The sequence below is a fragment of the Cheilinus undulatus genome, linkage group 20 (genome assembly GCF_018320785.1).
Source record: "Cheilinus undulatus linkage group 20, ASM1832078v1, whole genome shotgun sequence".
Lineage (NCBI taxonomy): Eukaryota > Metazoa > Chordata > Actinopteri > Labriformes > Labridae > Cheilinus > Cheilinus undulatus.
Window position 1 is genome coordinate 26,775,734 of NC_054884.1, and position 15,294 is coordinate 26,791,027.

General features: G+C 38.9%; 1 protein-coding gene across 3 annotated transcripts in view; it reads left to right on the forward strand.

Annotated features, from left to right (window-relative positions):
• pald1a (phosphatase domain containing paladin 1a) overlaps positions 1 to 9,331 on the forward strand; it is a 107,389-nt gene extending 98,058 nt beyond the window's left edge. For all 3 annotated transcript variants that reach the window (XM_041815649.1, XM_041815648.1, XM_041815647.1), the window contains exon 20: positions 5,398 to 9,331. In XM_041815649.1, coding sequence (XP_041671583.1) covers positions 5,398 to 5,547 — 150 coding nt within the window. In that variant the 3' untranslated portion in view covers positions 5,548 to 9,331. The remainder of the gene's footprint in view (positions 1 to 5,397) is intronic.
• The last annotated feature ends 5,963 nt before the right edge of the window (positions 9,332 to 15,294 follow it).

The window sequence follows — 15,294 nt, forward strand, 5'->3', positions numbered from 1 at the left end:
AGAGCTGGGGGCCAATCCATTTTTTCAGGAGAGAATTGCGAGGGCAGTACACCACTTCTGTGGTTTGGGTGCATGTACACTTTCAGTGTGGATTCCATTCACTGTTTTATAAATGAGACCCCTAGGATCTTAAGGATTTGTTCTGACTGGACACTATTTAGAGGAAGTTAGATAACTTGGGAGCAGACACTTCTAGCTGCAGATGCTTAGCCTTATTTATTTACAGTTCATTCAGGATAGTCTTCAAGAAACACATGATTTGTGGTTATACATTTTTTTTCTCATTACTGTTATTTACATGGTTCTGGGCTGGGCTGGGATATCCCTGCCCTTCCTTTAGCCTATATGGAAAGCATTAAGCAGAATGACATGGATTAAGTCAGATATAGCATAGAGGAGGAGCTGGGGTGGAGGAGGGTAGTAACAAACATAGCCAGGCAAGAGCAGTTTAAACATAGCAGCATTAGAGCATTAAGCCAATAGTGTACTTAGAGTGAATCAGCTGGCCATCAGCTGATGAGGGAATGCATGAGATCAACACTCAACTCTGTGGCTGCCTGGACTAACACTATACGCTCAGTATCTTTTATGCATACCTCTTCTGCATATTGCTGCTCATTGTTCGTCTGAAACTCTCAACAGCTTCTGCCTGTCTTAACCTCGACACTCTTGAGAGATTTTTGATCACAATGAAGTTTTCCTCATTATGCAAAAGTTAAATGGGAACAACAAAACCTTTTACATTCATTTTAAAAGTCCAGCTTTTGTCAGACTGACCTATAATTTTACTTTTTCTAACTGCATGTAAACATGATGATTTGTCTCTACAGAGCAGACATTTAAGCAGTACATGATATCTCTTGTAAAATTTGATTTTGCATAGTCAGCATGTAAGTAATCCAACCACACTTTGTGGTTCACAAAAACCTGGCCAGCTAAACTATAATCAGTGTAAATAAAATTAATATCTAGATACTAGTATTCCTGTTCATTGTTTCTTTTGCCCTGTTCAGCATTCAACCTGACAGTGCAGTTTTTAAAAGGATTGTCGTACAGGATTACCTCACAGCCTCCAGAACCAAACCACAGTCATATTTTCTTCATTTTTATGCACTTATTCACCCGGATGTTTACCCGTCCAACACATTCCTCCCCGCTCCAAATCTGCAGACTCTTTGACCGCCTGAGGCTGAGAGGAAGAAGTGAAGCTGGCGAAGTGTTTTGGGTCATTCAACCTCCCCCAAGTCATTCCCTGAATGTCTCTTCGGGTCTCTTAAAGCAGCCAGTTGCTGGCGGTTTAACTGTGAACTGTATTGATTACAAGGCTAGAGAACAGACCGCAAGAGATAGCTTCACTGCTGCGTGTACCCACAAAAATAGCTGGAATCCTTCTCTAATAGGTCATGAAATAAAAATCAATGCATAAGTCCATGGAAATGACATCAAATTTTTCTCTTTTATTTGAAATTTAAAGGACAGACATTACATTCAAGCCAGGCTTCTTAAAGCTTGCCTGCAGGGTAAACTTGGCAAGCTGTGGCTCCCCTAATGAGGTATTGAATCTTTAAACGTTTCTGCCATGAAGTCTGTGTCTACAAGGTTTGTTTGTATTTGTTTGCAATTTTTGGCTTTATGGCCAGATGTTTCTGGTTGTCCCTGGTGCTCACCATCAGTCTTACAGTGTTTGACAGCCACAGCGGAGCATGAGTCAGCACAACTGTCTGCTTCACACGAACACTCAGCCCTCACTCTAGGGACGTCTCTCAGTCTTCATTCAGTCCTGACTCAGGCAAAAAAAAGAGCTCAATAACACATTGTTTCCATGGTGTTTTTTCCTCTCTGTACTAAGGTACAATAACAAAGAAGCTGGTTTTGAATCTTTATGTTAATATGTCCGTCTAGTTCGCTTCCTTTCACATGTAAATACTTGTTAAATCAACACAAGGAGGCTCTTAGGAGTAAAAGTGTGCTATGCAATGAAACATATTTCTATAGCGCCTTAATTAAACCTTAAACTTGTCCTGATTTAACCATTTGATTAGACCGTAACACATGTATGGCAGCCTGTTAATGTGCAGAAAACCGCGATGGACTGGAGCAGAAGTGTCCACTTTCTCTCTCAAGGGCACTTCAGTATGTTCACAGGAAAAGAAAGCAGGCTCAACCAGGATTCATCTTCCACTTTTAAAAACTCTGATTAGCATTATGTTTTTATTCTGCATGATGAATTTTATATACTAAGTCTACCTTTTTGAAAATATCTGTATGATTACTGATCTTGATTCAACTACATTTATCATTTCTGGAGTCAAAGTTCTCTATAAACCCCTTAAATTCAATATGGAGATTTGATTAGCTTATGCATTTAAATCAATTTAAAGAGGGAAACATTATTGAGATAAACAATCTCATTTACATAAAGACTTGACGTTTTGTGGTGAGGTGCGAAAAAATGCTAAACAGCTTCAGAATTAGATTATTATGATGTGGCATTAGGAGCACATAGAAGAAGCCCTAAATTTATGAGAAACAAATGTTAAGAAAAAAGCTGTGAAATTACAATAAATCAAGAATGAACACGAAGAATAAAGCCACAAATGAATTAAAAATTAATTCATAAGAGAAGAAACTTGTAATATTACAAGATCAAAGCCATAAATTTGCAATAGTGAGTTCAAAGGAGAAGAAAGTTGTAATACTGCAAGATTGTAGTTGTAAATTTATGAGAAAAAAGTCTTAAGAGAAGAAAGCCTTAATATAATAGAAAAATAGCAGATTAAGATGTACATTGTCTTGTAAATATCTAAGAGAAGAAAGGTGTAAAATGGCATGATCAGAGTTGTAGCTTTTAAAGAAAAAGGCCATAAGTGTAGAAAACAAAATATAGATCTCAGATGGCACCTCTCACAGACCTGCTCCTTTGAGACAGAAAGAATATCGATTTTGCACCAGAGTAAAAAAAAAAAAAAAAGAAAAAGAAACAATGGTACCCAACCCTGTGGAAAAGGCTTTGGCATGATTCACCAACCAGCTCCACTGACAGTGTAAAATGATAGCAGCTGCCTAACAAGCTTGTATGATGTAGTTTATTCTTCAAGGCTGTGCACAGATACTACATCATACATCTTGTTGCTCTCAGTGGCCTGTAATGAGGCAAGTTAGGGTACAAAATCTAGGAGAATGAAGATTTAAGAGGAGGAAGTTGTAATATTACTAGAAAAAGAGTCATACATTTACAAAAATTAGATACTCCAGGTATGTAAATGTGAAGAAAACAAAAAGAGTGTAACCTTGTCCCAACTTTTTTGAAACATGTTGCAGGCATTGAATTCAAAGGGGCATAATATTTTCTGAAGAAAAAGACTTTTAAGTTTAAGCATTTGATTTGTTATCGGGATGCTAATTTCTTTTGATACAGGATTCAATGTGATGACGAATCTGGGGTTCTATTTTGAAATTAATGCCAACTCAAGCTTTAAAACTAAATTGCTACTAGAAACACTGTCTTTGTTTTTGTTTGTTTTGTTTGGTGTTTGTTATTGTCTGTAAAGCACATTAGATTTATTAGTATGAAATCTGTATATAAACGAAATTGGATTGACTTGTAGTAACTGCAGTAATCATCATATAAATTTTGATTTTGTTCTGTGTGGACACCTTTACTTTGGATGTATTTGGCTTTATGGCTTTGATCTAGTCCTCCCTGTCCTTCAAAAACCTACGAATAAAGTCAAAGGCAGAGCAAGCAGCAGCAGCGAAAACCTCTCCAGGGTGCAGGACAGCACAGGCATCAATAATGACTGATAAAATATTGATTTGTCAAACACAGCATGAGATAAATGGACTGGGAGGGATGCAGTTGGTTGCAGAGCAGCTTGCAAAGGTTGTACTGATTGCAGAACATTTTCAATAAGGCATCTTATATCAGATCTGTTTAAATAGTCAATCTGTCAGCGTGTTGTTGTGGACTGTAGGCAGCATGAAACCATTTCAAATGTCTTTTGAAAAAGAAAACCTGTGACCTTCCATGCCTCTTTACATTAATGCCATTCACATGAATGAAGGCAATGTGAACACAGCTTGATTAGCTCAAGAAAAAAAAACAGAATAATTTCAAATAGTGCTGATAAGATAAAGAATGAAACATGATAAGACATAAAAAGACACCAAATTACTGAACTTAACCTTTTTGTATTCCTTAGTTGATTAGATGGTGTGATGTATCATTATATGACGGTTTTGCAATATATCGCTTATTGCAGAATTGCCTGTTATTTGCTGAGAGGACATAAATCGTTTCACTTTATTTAATTGTATTTCGTGGTATGGTATGGTATCACATCATGATTGAGTCTGCTATTTCATTTCCAATTGATATTTCTTTACTTTTAGTTAACTTTTGACTGAAAAAAACTTTTTACATTTCATCTAAATTGTCTAAAATTGGACACTCATCAGTGTATTAATTCCATTGTTTTTCCATCTATTAGTCCATTTATCCAGTCATGCACTGATCCATCCCTCTCTCTATCGTCATGCATTCATTCCTCCATCCACCCCTTTATCCATTCATCCATCCTCCTATCCATTGTTCCCTTACACACCTGTCAATCCAACCATCCATACAAGGTTGTGTGTCAGGTTACAAGACTGTTGTTTTGACACCAGAATTTTGAATGTAGATGTAACACTAGGAAAAATCAAACTGTAGTTACACTTGACTGTACCAGAGCAGTAAGAATAAAAATCCTTGGCACCAAATATTTGTTGGATTCTGATTTAGGTAGAACTCTGTGTCTATTGCCCACGGCAGGTTTTGGCTAAAACTTCAAGCATCAGCATTTCTGTTTAATTTCTTTAGTTTCTTTCTTTCTTTCCATTGATTGTCTGACAACACATGGTACTGAAAAGTGGCAAAGAACTCAAAAATTGTCAACTTCATTTGCCACTGCTGCACCACTAATTTGTCTTTTATTCATAGCTGTTGTCCATTTCCTTCAATGTTATTACATTTTGTTTTTAGGAATAAAAATGTGCACCTCCAAAGTTTTCAAGTCCTGAACCCTTGTTTTCATGATACACTAAAGTTGAGTGTTAGACTCCTTTAAACTTTTAAATCCAGGGATTTTGTCTTATTATGGAGTAATTTTAAAGTGTGGTGTTGGTATTCTTTAACTTTAGAGCAGAATTTAAATCCAACTTCCACCACTTCCCGTTGTTTCCAGACCCACAGTGGATCTCCATTGTTCCAACCCGACAGCTGCACATGTAGGAAACCATCAGATAACACACTTTGACTCTGAAAACGTGGTGGTCAGAGCCTTTGTGTGGTCATGATGGACAAATAAAAGAATGCCTGCCTCTCCATTAAAATTATTTTGTGTGTTTCTGTGGTAGGTGGCTGCCAGGGCTGGAGTTTATGACATCCTCAACCAGCTGGGCTTCTCCGAGTTTGAAAACCCACGGGACACGCCACTGGCTCGACTACGCTACCGCTGGCAGCAGAGGAACATTCAGTCTCTTCCTTTCCGCGGGGAGTTCATTTGAGAGAGGATCACTGTGAACACACCGAGACAGTACTGTGCTCTACAGAGTTAGAGAGATTAACTTTGTTATGCCTTCTATATTAACCCTGTATAAATATCTTCTTTTTAAACTTGGTTTTCTGCTTTTTTTCAAACCTTATTTGCAATTATGACATTCACCCTTTGTTTTTAGCTGAAAATTAGCAGATTGTGCTTGTATATTTAGAGGTTATTTGTGCCTTTGCTTTTTTATCCAGTAAAGCGTAGTATTTCAACGTACTAATATTTATGTAAATCCTTTTTAAATCAAGCCCCTCTCTTTCAAAAACGAGACAGTTTGACAGCCTCTCCTGGAACAAGACGAGAGTTAAATATTGTTATGGAGAGAAATTCCACTGTGTTGTCAGCCAACAATTTTGGCTGTGTGTCACAACTGTTTGCTGTTGTGTGACCTGATATTTTTCCCGAGCCCTGTCCTTTTCTTAGCAGCACAGCTGTCATCAGTGGCTGTGCGTTTGTTTGACTTGAGGTTTTCGGTTTTTAAGAGGGTTCTCTGTGTACATATGGAGGCTGTTGTTATTTAAATGTAAATGTAGCCTTTGGTTTTTAAAGCTGGGCAGCCGGGATGTTTTCGAGGAATGTGGAGCAAGATGTTGTTTCCTAGATTTTTTTTTTCCTACACTATTACTCATGAGGTGTCTTTTATCTGTTTACTTTTATTTTTGTTCTTCATTATACAGGTACTAACAGGAAGCATGTTCATTTTTTTTAATCTTTTTTACTTTTACGTTGAACATGAGTTAGGCCTAATCCAGCAAAATAGCAGGTTAGGGTTAGGTTACATTTTCTGTCATTCCTTAAAACCTCTTAAAATAGTGCCATCCTTTAACTGATGTGATGTGAAGGACCAGATATATCATTTTAAGGCATTTTCCTTTCGGGACAAAACCTGAGGCCTACATTACCCACAATGCAACCTTGCAAAGCTATTTTCAAATTTGGGGGACCACAGACATGAGCAAATTCAGCCAGAACATGAGACCACACACCTGTTGTTATTTGTAACAGCTTCACAAAGGTGATCCAGAGACAAAAGGTCTCACAGAAACCCGCATGATTAAACGTGACTTAAGAAGAAGACCAAATATGGAGGATGATGTACATCCTAAGCTAGCTGTCATATATGTTCTGTTTTGCAGGAAAAAATCCCCAAACCATGAGAATAATTTCAGAAGATAGTATAGATCTGCCCACTTACAGGGGCTATCCTATCTCAGACAGCTGGGCCTGAAATCATAAATATCAAACATGTTTGTAACAGATCAGAGAGGCTTTGGCTTGATTAGCATCAGTAAAGTCATCCTATTGACTCTTTACACTTGAGGGTTAGTTGACAAATAATCAGTTTCGACAAGCCTCAAGTCAGTTGTTCCCCTCTGTTCACTGTAAGGATCAAATTGCTCCTAAAATCAGGTATAAAGTTGTCTTGTGCGTAGCCAGCCTTTGTTGGAGCCAAGCAGCAACTTCCATAAATACAGTCAGTGCCACTTGAGCGTTGGGAGTGTCCTGCCAACGAAAAGTTCATTTACCCAGTCTGCACTGCTGTAAACGTGCAGATTTGATGCTATAATGCTAACAAGCAGTAAAGTCCTTCATTGAGCTATTGCTGCCAGTTGACAAAAGACAATACATTTATAAACTAAGAGAATAGGATCGGATTGTTGTCTGGACATTATAAAAGACTGAAGGAATGATCCACTAGATGGCCCAACATATATTCCCTCATAAGTGGTTCCTACCCTTTTTGCCTTAGGGCCCCGCCTACTTGTATCTAAGAAAAGTTAAGCTACGAGGGCCACCCTAGGGGAAAAAAAAAGTATGTGAATTCTTCATGAAATAAAGGACTTTTTAAACTTTTTGTCAGGTTAAAGAATTTGTTATTTTATGAGAAGAAAGTAGAAATGTTTGTGCTTTAAAAGCTGTAAATGTAGGTGAACCAAAAGTTAGAATATTAGAGATAATAAACCTGAAAGGTCAAAAATCCAACCACTGTTTTCAGTTTGGTTTCTTGTAATTTTTTTAATGTTGCAATGTTGTAAATTTGCAATGTTAAACATTTAAATTTTGGGGGGTTCTAATGTCAAAATGTAAGACTTTATAAACTTGGAAACGCAGTATTTTTTTCCTTGTGCATTTACAACTTTTTAAACGCTACAATTTTGATTTTGTTTCTCGTAAATGTGAATTTAATCTCACATAGGTGTATTTTTTCCCTAAAATTTCATATTTTTTCCCCTTTTTATCTATAGGTTGGCCCCTAATATGCTATTGTACATTATGTTTCAAATCGTGATTAAAAAAAAACAAAAGACTTTGACAATGTCAGGGTAGACAGGGTCCTGTACCCTGACTCCAGGTTGGGAACCACTGCCTTATATCTTTTGCTACCCACTGGAATCACCTGCGTATATCCATCTATGGCTCACAAAGCGCTAAGCTCTTCATTACTTGTAGCGTGGGCGGTCATTCTCTGTCTTCACAGTCTACAATCATGTGTCATTTGTGACGGAAAATTAAACTGTTCAGTTCATCGTTCAGCAGAATATAAGCACACCACCGTCAGCTCACACAGACCGATCCGCTTCAGACACAGAAGCCTGACTGTCACTCATTCTCTGGGTGGACGAGCCGTCCCTCCACCACACATCCAACATATTTTCAAGTGTCTAAAGTCGAATGGACAGTTTAAGAAAAGTCACACCGAAGCAGGTAGTCTACAGCTGTCAGAAAACAGGATACAGAGATCTATAGGTAGCAAAGCTGGATTTCTCAAATTCATGCACAAACAGAAACTGGATTACAAAAAAAACCCAGCCGAAACCAGAATATGCAAGGCCATGTCAACCCAGTCAGTGTCTTTCTGTTCCTCCAAAGTTGAAGTTTTTAAGCCCCATCAGTCACTGACTCCAGTTACAACCTCCCATGGATCTATGAACGGCTTCACAAGACTATTTCACACATTCAGTGGAAGTCCCTCAGGCCTGTAAACAAGCTTTGATGTGTGGCATTAAAGGAGTTCCCCTATAATCATCTTGACTTTCACAGAATTCACTACCCTTGACAGCACACTTCTTTTGCTCTACTTTTTCTGTACAATTTATGGTTGAAGACAGCCAGACTTGTGGGTAACAAACCATGTATTATTGGTTAATGAACCATGGAAGTACATTTGAATGACTAGGATTTATGTTAATGGAATAATCAGAAGTAATCAAATAGCAGTATGATTTAATTTTACATCAATAAAACATTGCATTATCAGTAAAACAGAGCAGCAATTACACCCCAAACTCACCCCAATCATTGTTGGGACGTTCTACATTTCCGCAATGATTCTAATTGTGTATTTTCCCTTTTTTACTCTTTTTTTGTTTTTTATTCTTTCATTTGCTAATGATGTGTTTAATTGTATGTAATCTTACACTGAAAATGTGCTTTAAAACCATAAATCCTGCCTTAAAACCACAAAGCCAGATAAAATACTCATACTCTTGATGCCTCTATACATTTTTTTGTGACATTCAAAATATGTACTGTTTAGAATTAATTCAGAGTATTTGATCAAAAGCATGCCATGATTAGTAATGAAATTAATCTAATTAGTGTTAAGTTTGAGAGAATTACTCCAAAATGTGATTTGATTAGCCATATGCGGATTCTAACATTGTAATGTTTTTTCTGTTACTTTTTTATTATGTGCCATTCATGTGCTGTTTCGGGGGGCTGAAATAAAATAGATTTAAGACTCCATGTCTCCCTTTGGTGTCATTGTATTGCCATTTATTTCAGAGATGAAAAATAAAACTGATCCGTGTGTGTGAGGGATCTCGCTGGGAGGATTTTCAATAAAACCCTGTGCAACAGAGCCAAATAATTGTCTCTTCCCTCCACAGCTTCCTGTCTTTCCCCTCCTTATCTCAGCCTAATCTTCTGCTCCAGATACACACCGCCAAGACTCCACTCTTATATCCGGATGGCCTCTTTGTCTTGTGTGGATGTCAACTTCAGGGAGTGGAGCGGGTTATGAGCACGGAGCAGAAAACAGATGATTGATTGTTGGGCTGAAATCTTAACATTTTCCATATACAGTAATAAAGAGCTTAGGCAGATCAAAGGACTAATCTGAGTCGCCTTTTGATGTGGACAGGTAAGGCCTTAATTAAAAAAAAATATGGTCACTAAGAATGAAGGCCTGTGTGGGGATTAAAAGCCACAAGCCGGCACATCAGTGAAGCTCACTTGGCTTTGCTGGCCTGCTTTGAAAGGCTGATATCCCAGATCACTTCCCGTCCTGTAAGTGCATAGCGGGCTTATCTCTGGAAGCGCGGAAGTCGTTAGGATTTTATCACACCACGGTCTCTCCTGGATTATTGTAAATGGAAACCAAGCGGTCCAGATTGAAATGCTTCTTTTATACTTTATTACACTTGTTTCCCTTCTACAAAGTCTTACTTTATGGGCTGCTTTAGTCACTGTCTTTGTCACAAATACATGAGCATTAAAGACACAGGGCCAGATCTACTAAAGGTTTGCATGTATAAAAATGTGTGCAAACTCATTGCACATGCAAAAAAAGGACAAACTGATTTACTAACAGTGCACGCTACGGGTTGCATCTTTCAAAGGTGCAAAATAGAGTGGCTGCATCCAGTTAGTACGTTTGCCGCTATGAATATGCAGTATGGGGCATATGCACGCAATGGTGCGTGTACTGGGAGGAGACAATGTAAATATAATATTTTAGCACACGCAAAGCAAATTTATCAAACCTGAAAGCAATTTTGCTCATAGAAGCTGTGTCTTTATTTAACACGTCTCAAGGGGAGGTGCAAACAGTTTGTATGCGTAATTGCGCACACATGGCTGGGGTTATTGTGGCAAGAAGGAGACATTGAAACGATGAAAGAAGACGCAGAGGATGCCTTTTAACACCCTCGTATGAACATTTTTGGAATGAATGAGGAAACAGTCATTAAAAAATATTGCCTAGCCAGCCTTGCCATTTTGGAGCTGTTGGAAGAACTCAGAGCGGATTTGGAGCCAGCCATGAGGAGGAGTCATGCAATACCTGCAATGACAAAACTCCTTGCGAGTTTACATTTTTTTCATCTGGGTCATACTGCGTACACCTAGCTATCACAGCTGGGATCTCCCTATCCTGTTTTTCTGATGTTCTGTGTGAAGTTGGAACACTTAACTTTTCTCAGGCTAGCGTTAAACACACACAAGGGGGGGGGGTTTAAGGAAAATAGAAAACCTTTTAAAGTAAAGAATATATCAAAATGCAATAAACAACTATTCTGAACAAATATAATCAATAAATCTCTCAAGAGAACGTCACGAGTTTAAAGCGCTTCCCATTTAAATAACACCTCCCCAGAACATAAGCGCACATTGTGTGCAAACTCATCTATCTCAGTCTTTATAATTTCTAACCTTGCAAAGCAGATGATTACACCCTTTTCCTTGTTTTTCACTGGCGAATCCAGCTTGCAAAGCTCCCATCTGAACCGTTTGAGCCCGGTCAGAAAGTAACAGGACCAATCAGCAACGAGGGGCAGTACTTTTCAGGCGTAAACAAGCAGCAGCAAGAGCTGGTAGAGAGATTAGCGTGGATACTGCTAAAGCGCCAGTTTTATCAGAACTTGACAACATTTCTTCGTTAAAAGAAGAACCAAGAATAGCAGTGAGTCGTCTTCTTTTTAAAAACGACAGAAGTTGAGTACTTACATGCCCACAGTTGCAATGTTCCACGTTTTCTCAGCAGCTGCGCACACGCAGCTCGATAGCGGCTCGTCACGTGTTTTGTTGCTCTTATTGGCCCGTAGAGATGTGATAGAACATTCATCCAATCACAGAGTTTTTTTCAAATCCTCTGCCTTTTCTCAAACGTTTCCTATTGAAGCTTTACCAGATGGATGTGTGAAACACATCCATCTGGCGTGTCAGGTTATATAATTTCATAATGAACTTAAAGTCCAAATCTAACAAAAACTGCAACCTAGTCCTTATCCAAGCACTTTTAAGTGTCTTTTGAGTATTTTTTAAATGTCTATGACTCATGTAAACGCTAAAGCAAAAGTCTATAATCCACCAGTCTCTTCAGAATAAAAACACAACAAATCCACACAGCAAAACCCCCAAAAAACAAATAATATGCGATCTTCCAGTGGTTTACCAGGTAAAAAATACAAAAACAAGATGATCTCACCCAAAACCAGAAAGCATAATCCAACAGGGAAAACTGTTTTTCTTCTCCCCGACTCCCCGATGGCTTCTTTGCTGTAGCTCATTTAAGTGTTCATTGGCTTCATCTATCAACTCTCCTAATTCTGTAAGGTCAAATTTCATTTTGCGCGTTCGGCTCTCATGCTGCAACCCATGACACATGCAAAATCCTCATTTAAATAGGCATGTCTCCAACACGTTTGCACCACTCTTAGCATTCTCTTTTAGTAAATCACCCGCAAACCGCGGTCCAACCCCAAACTCAAAATTCTAGATTGTGCACGCAAATCAGTACATGCAAAATGGGATCTTAGTAGATCTGGCCCACAGTGTGCAGAATTTCTGCACTGAAATATGTAGATTAATGTAAAAAGTGAGCATTCTTATGTTAGATTCATTTTTAACTGAGGACTTACAGTATGTCAAATATTTCCTAAAACTTTCAAGGACAGAGATTTTTTTTTTTTTTATGGTGATGGATGTGTTTTTATATCAAGCTCCCAAACTTGCCTTTGTATCATGGATACACTTGGCATTTCCAGAGAGGTAAGACCTGCGCTGACAGAAATGCACAAACAATCCTTAGAGAAATAAGAAGTTAATGAGAAATACATGCAAATTAAAAGAAGAATGCTGTTGAGTTGTCTCCTACATACAAGCTATAATGTAACCAGTCAACTGTAGAAGGCTGCCGGCCTACATCCCCAAAATACGATCAGCTATGTTGGTTAGGTTACAGCTTTTATTCAAAGTAGAGTAGGGTCATGTTCTTGTAACAAGACTGATGTATTTCCCCCATTTAGCATTGTATAAATCTAGTCGATTTAACATCCTGTATGTTAACTCTTCATAAGCTGCAACTACACTTAATCAGGTCAACCAAAAGACTGGGCAAAGCAAGATCCCTCACTTTCCATTGACCAGAAGTTTTTGACCCAGCATGATGACTGTGAGGATCCATCTTGACTCAGGTTCAGAAAAACCCTTTGGAGAGGTAGAGTCTCTCCCAAGATAAAAAGGCAGGGCCTAAATGCGATATCCTGACCTACTGTTTGTTTGATGTTCTCATGGATTGCTGTCCACCAACTCGAGTCAGAGTGCCTGTGATCTCATTACATCTCGAGCAAGCTGGGGCCCCTCTTAACCCTTTCTCATGCAGCTTTACAGGGGTCCAATAAACTCGATTTAAAAATTTTAACTAGTCTTTATCTCCCGAGAGGAATTACTAGTGCTTTGCAAAATAGAAGTCCATTCCTCATAGAGGACCTATTAAGGTTGGCCTCCCATGCCTGTTTGAAGCTTTGACTAGTGGCGTTTTTACTGAACAGTCCTCAATTCAACACGAGAAGTAGGGTACAAGTCTGGCCTTTGGCTCCTTTGCCTCATGTCTCTCCCCCATTCTCTCATCTCTGTTTCTGACTCTGTATTTTATCAGAGTCAGACATTTCATTCAACCGGTTCCTACAGTTGCTCTGGTTCCGTACAGTTATTTGCATCTCCACGCCAAATAACTGATCCTTACCATCCTACTTTTTTGGTTTACCCAGCGCACCTTTCTGGTTCCATTGGGTGGAGCTTGACACATGCTGGTTCACACTTGGCTTTGCAAACACCAGCCAACCATACCAAGCTTACCCAAACCAGACCACTTTTGGAAAAGCATGTCTTTGCTCTGGAAACTGTTTCTTCAGCTGAGTCTGTTGCCTACCCTGTAGCAGTTCTTTGAGGCTTCAGACATAACTAAAGAAAGAGTCCTTCTTGTCACTGATGGCTTTTACTGCTCTAGTATGACATAAAGAGGCATCACTATCAATTTAGTCCTTTGAGCCAAATACTAGGCAAAGGTGCTTGAAGCTATTATTAAGCTTCAGCATTTGCTGATTTATACTTCAAGTTGAAGAATGGCATACAAGTCATTTTAATTAAAATGAGTTTTAGTCATTGTTGTACCCCTCTTACAGCTCAGAAGTAACTTGAGGGTAATTGTCACTGTCAAAAGTCTTTAATTATAAGTTGAAGTGGCCAACGCATATGGGCAGGAGTTACTCTTAAAGGTGCCAAAATGGGAGCGCGAATGGCCTAGCAGTTCGTTTTCACCGCTATCTGTGGCTGTGTTTCCATTACCATAAGAAATGTGCAAAAACTAAATATCGCAGTAAAAAGCTGGTAGTGGAAGTAATGAAAAACCTCTCAAATCTAACTAAAGTTTTAACGCTCTCACGAAGAGGTTTAAAAGACATTTCGATATAGGGATAAATTGCAAAAGTGCCATGGAAACATTTTTTCCGCATTTACAAGTAAAAAGAACCTAACATATCGTGTCACGTGACCAGTTCATTCCAAGGCAACATGGCACGGTACATGTGGACAGAAGAGGTGACCTAGACTTTTCTTAACATCTTACTTATATCCTTATGCATGGATTTTGCCATACATACAGACTTTACCTCTTAACTATCATCTGTAGCCTTCGTCTTTTGTTTAAAATGATCAAGGCAACCGCGAACCTTGCAAAGCAGATGGATTTTCCTGTTTCCACATTTCTCACTGGCGAATCCATCTTGTAAAGCTCCCGTCTGAACCGTTTGGGCCCGGTTAGAAACTGACAGGACCAATCAGCAACGAGGGGCAGTACTTTCAGGTGCAGCAGAATTGTGACGCAAGCAAGCAGCAACAAGAGGCCGGTGCAATTATGGCGGAAGACATTAGCGTGGATGCCGCTAAAGCACCAGTTTTATCAGAACTTGACGACACTTCTTTGTTAAAAGAAAAAAGAACAGCAGTGAGTTGTTTTCTTTTCAAAAACGACGAAAGCCTACAGTCACCATGGTTCACGTCGTGCATCTCTCTATGGAGTTTTACTCCTCGGTAGGGGCTACATCACGTTCATCCAATCACTCTCAGAGTTTTTTTTTTCAAAGGCGCTGCCCTTTCCAAAACGCTGTCTATGAGTGGTTTCCCAGATGAATTTGTGAAACACATCCATCTGGCATGCCAGGTTAGGCAACCGCTGCACAGGTAATCATAACCGTATCACCACATAACAGGTTTTGACCGTCCAGCTTCCTTGCAGAAGAGTCTCATGAGGTGAGATTTTACAAGATTTGCTAGGCTCATGCCCAACACTTCCCTTAATGGAAACACATTCAAAGCGCAATTGTACTTAGTCGAAATTTAAGAAATATCACCTTTATTTTGCGAAAAACTAATGGAAACCCAGCTAGAGTCACCTTTCTTGAAACTTTCCCTGATTTCGCACCACTTCCACTCTCCAGTCCTCTTCAAATAAAAGCAAAAATCCTACAAATGAACTGGAGCAGCTTGCCGTGGTTAAACTAAGTGGCCACTCATATGTGTTGAAGTTTCACAGTTTAACAAAACACACCTTGGACTCTCTTATGTAATGACTTCATGCTTGTTTTCCCTTTTGCACAGCTGGCTTGTCTCAGAGTTAGGAAGTTGTAAGAATTTCATCATACTG